Source organism: Sinocyclocheilus grahami, unplaced genomic scaffold (assembly GCF_001515645.1).
Source record: "Sinocyclocheilus grahami isolate Dianchi unplaced genomic scaffold, SAMN03320097.WGS_v1.1 scaffold828.1, whole genome shotgun sequence".
NCBI classification, from domain to species: Eukaryota; Metazoa; Chordata; class Actinopteri; order Cypriniformes; family Cyprinidae; genus Sinocyclocheilus; species Sinocyclocheilus grahami.
The window spans coordinates 599,663-600,329 of NW_015506007.1; the positions used below are offsets into that span (position 1 = coordinate 599,663).

Sequence of the window (667 nt, forward strand, 5' to 3'; positions counted from 1 at the left end):
ATCTATCTATCTATATATATTTAATTTTATCCCATTTTTAAGTATTTTACTACATCAAGTTAAACTAAATAAAAAATGAGAAATGTAGCTGAAATAAAGTTTTTGTATTTTATTCTGTTTCAGTTAAAGTTTTATTTTAAGTGATTTTTTTTTAATGATTTAAATTTTAGTTTCAGTTTTACTTTTAGTTAACTATAATAACCCTGCCTTTATGCAGCCTTTGCCCTTATCAGAGCTTGACGGTCTGTTGTAAAGAAAAGAGCGTGAACTTTCTCTTTGAGTTCCACTCAAATATGAGTTTGATGACATTTTATGTTTGGTCGAACTTTCCTGTAATGTTTATTAACTTGATCTTTTCTCAGCATCTGTTCCATATGAGAACTTCTACAATAATCAGAGATCAGCTCCCACTCGGTCACTTCCCACAGCTGGCAGGTGAGCCCTCACTCCTCACAGATGGCAAATTTCACAAATTTACCAATTACCGATTAGTTTATTTTATTCCTTATGTAAATATGACCATCAGCTTTAATATTATCTTACGTCTTGCTGTGTTTTATTTCAGGAGAGCTGCAGCACCTCCACCACCAACTGCAGAAAGTATGAAAATATTATATGCATATAGCCAGTGTTGGGGGTAACTCATTACAAGTAACGCGAGTTACGT

General features: G+C 32.8%; 1 protein-coding gene across 1 annotated transcript in view; it reads left to right on the plus strand.

Moving 5' to 3' along the window:
- LOC107562542 (proline-serine-threonine phosphatase-interacting protein 2-like) overlaps positions 1-641 on the plus strand; it is a 9,095-nt gene extending 8,454 nt beyond the window's left edge. Inside the window, exons 7-8 of the mRNA XM_016247178.1 lie at positions 363-435; positions 566-641. Coding sequence (XP_016102664.1) covers positions 363-435; positions 566-641 — 149 coding nt within the window. The remainder of the gene's footprint in view (positions 1-362; positions 436-565) is intronic.
- The last annotated feature ends 26 nt before the right edge of the window (positions 642-667 follow it).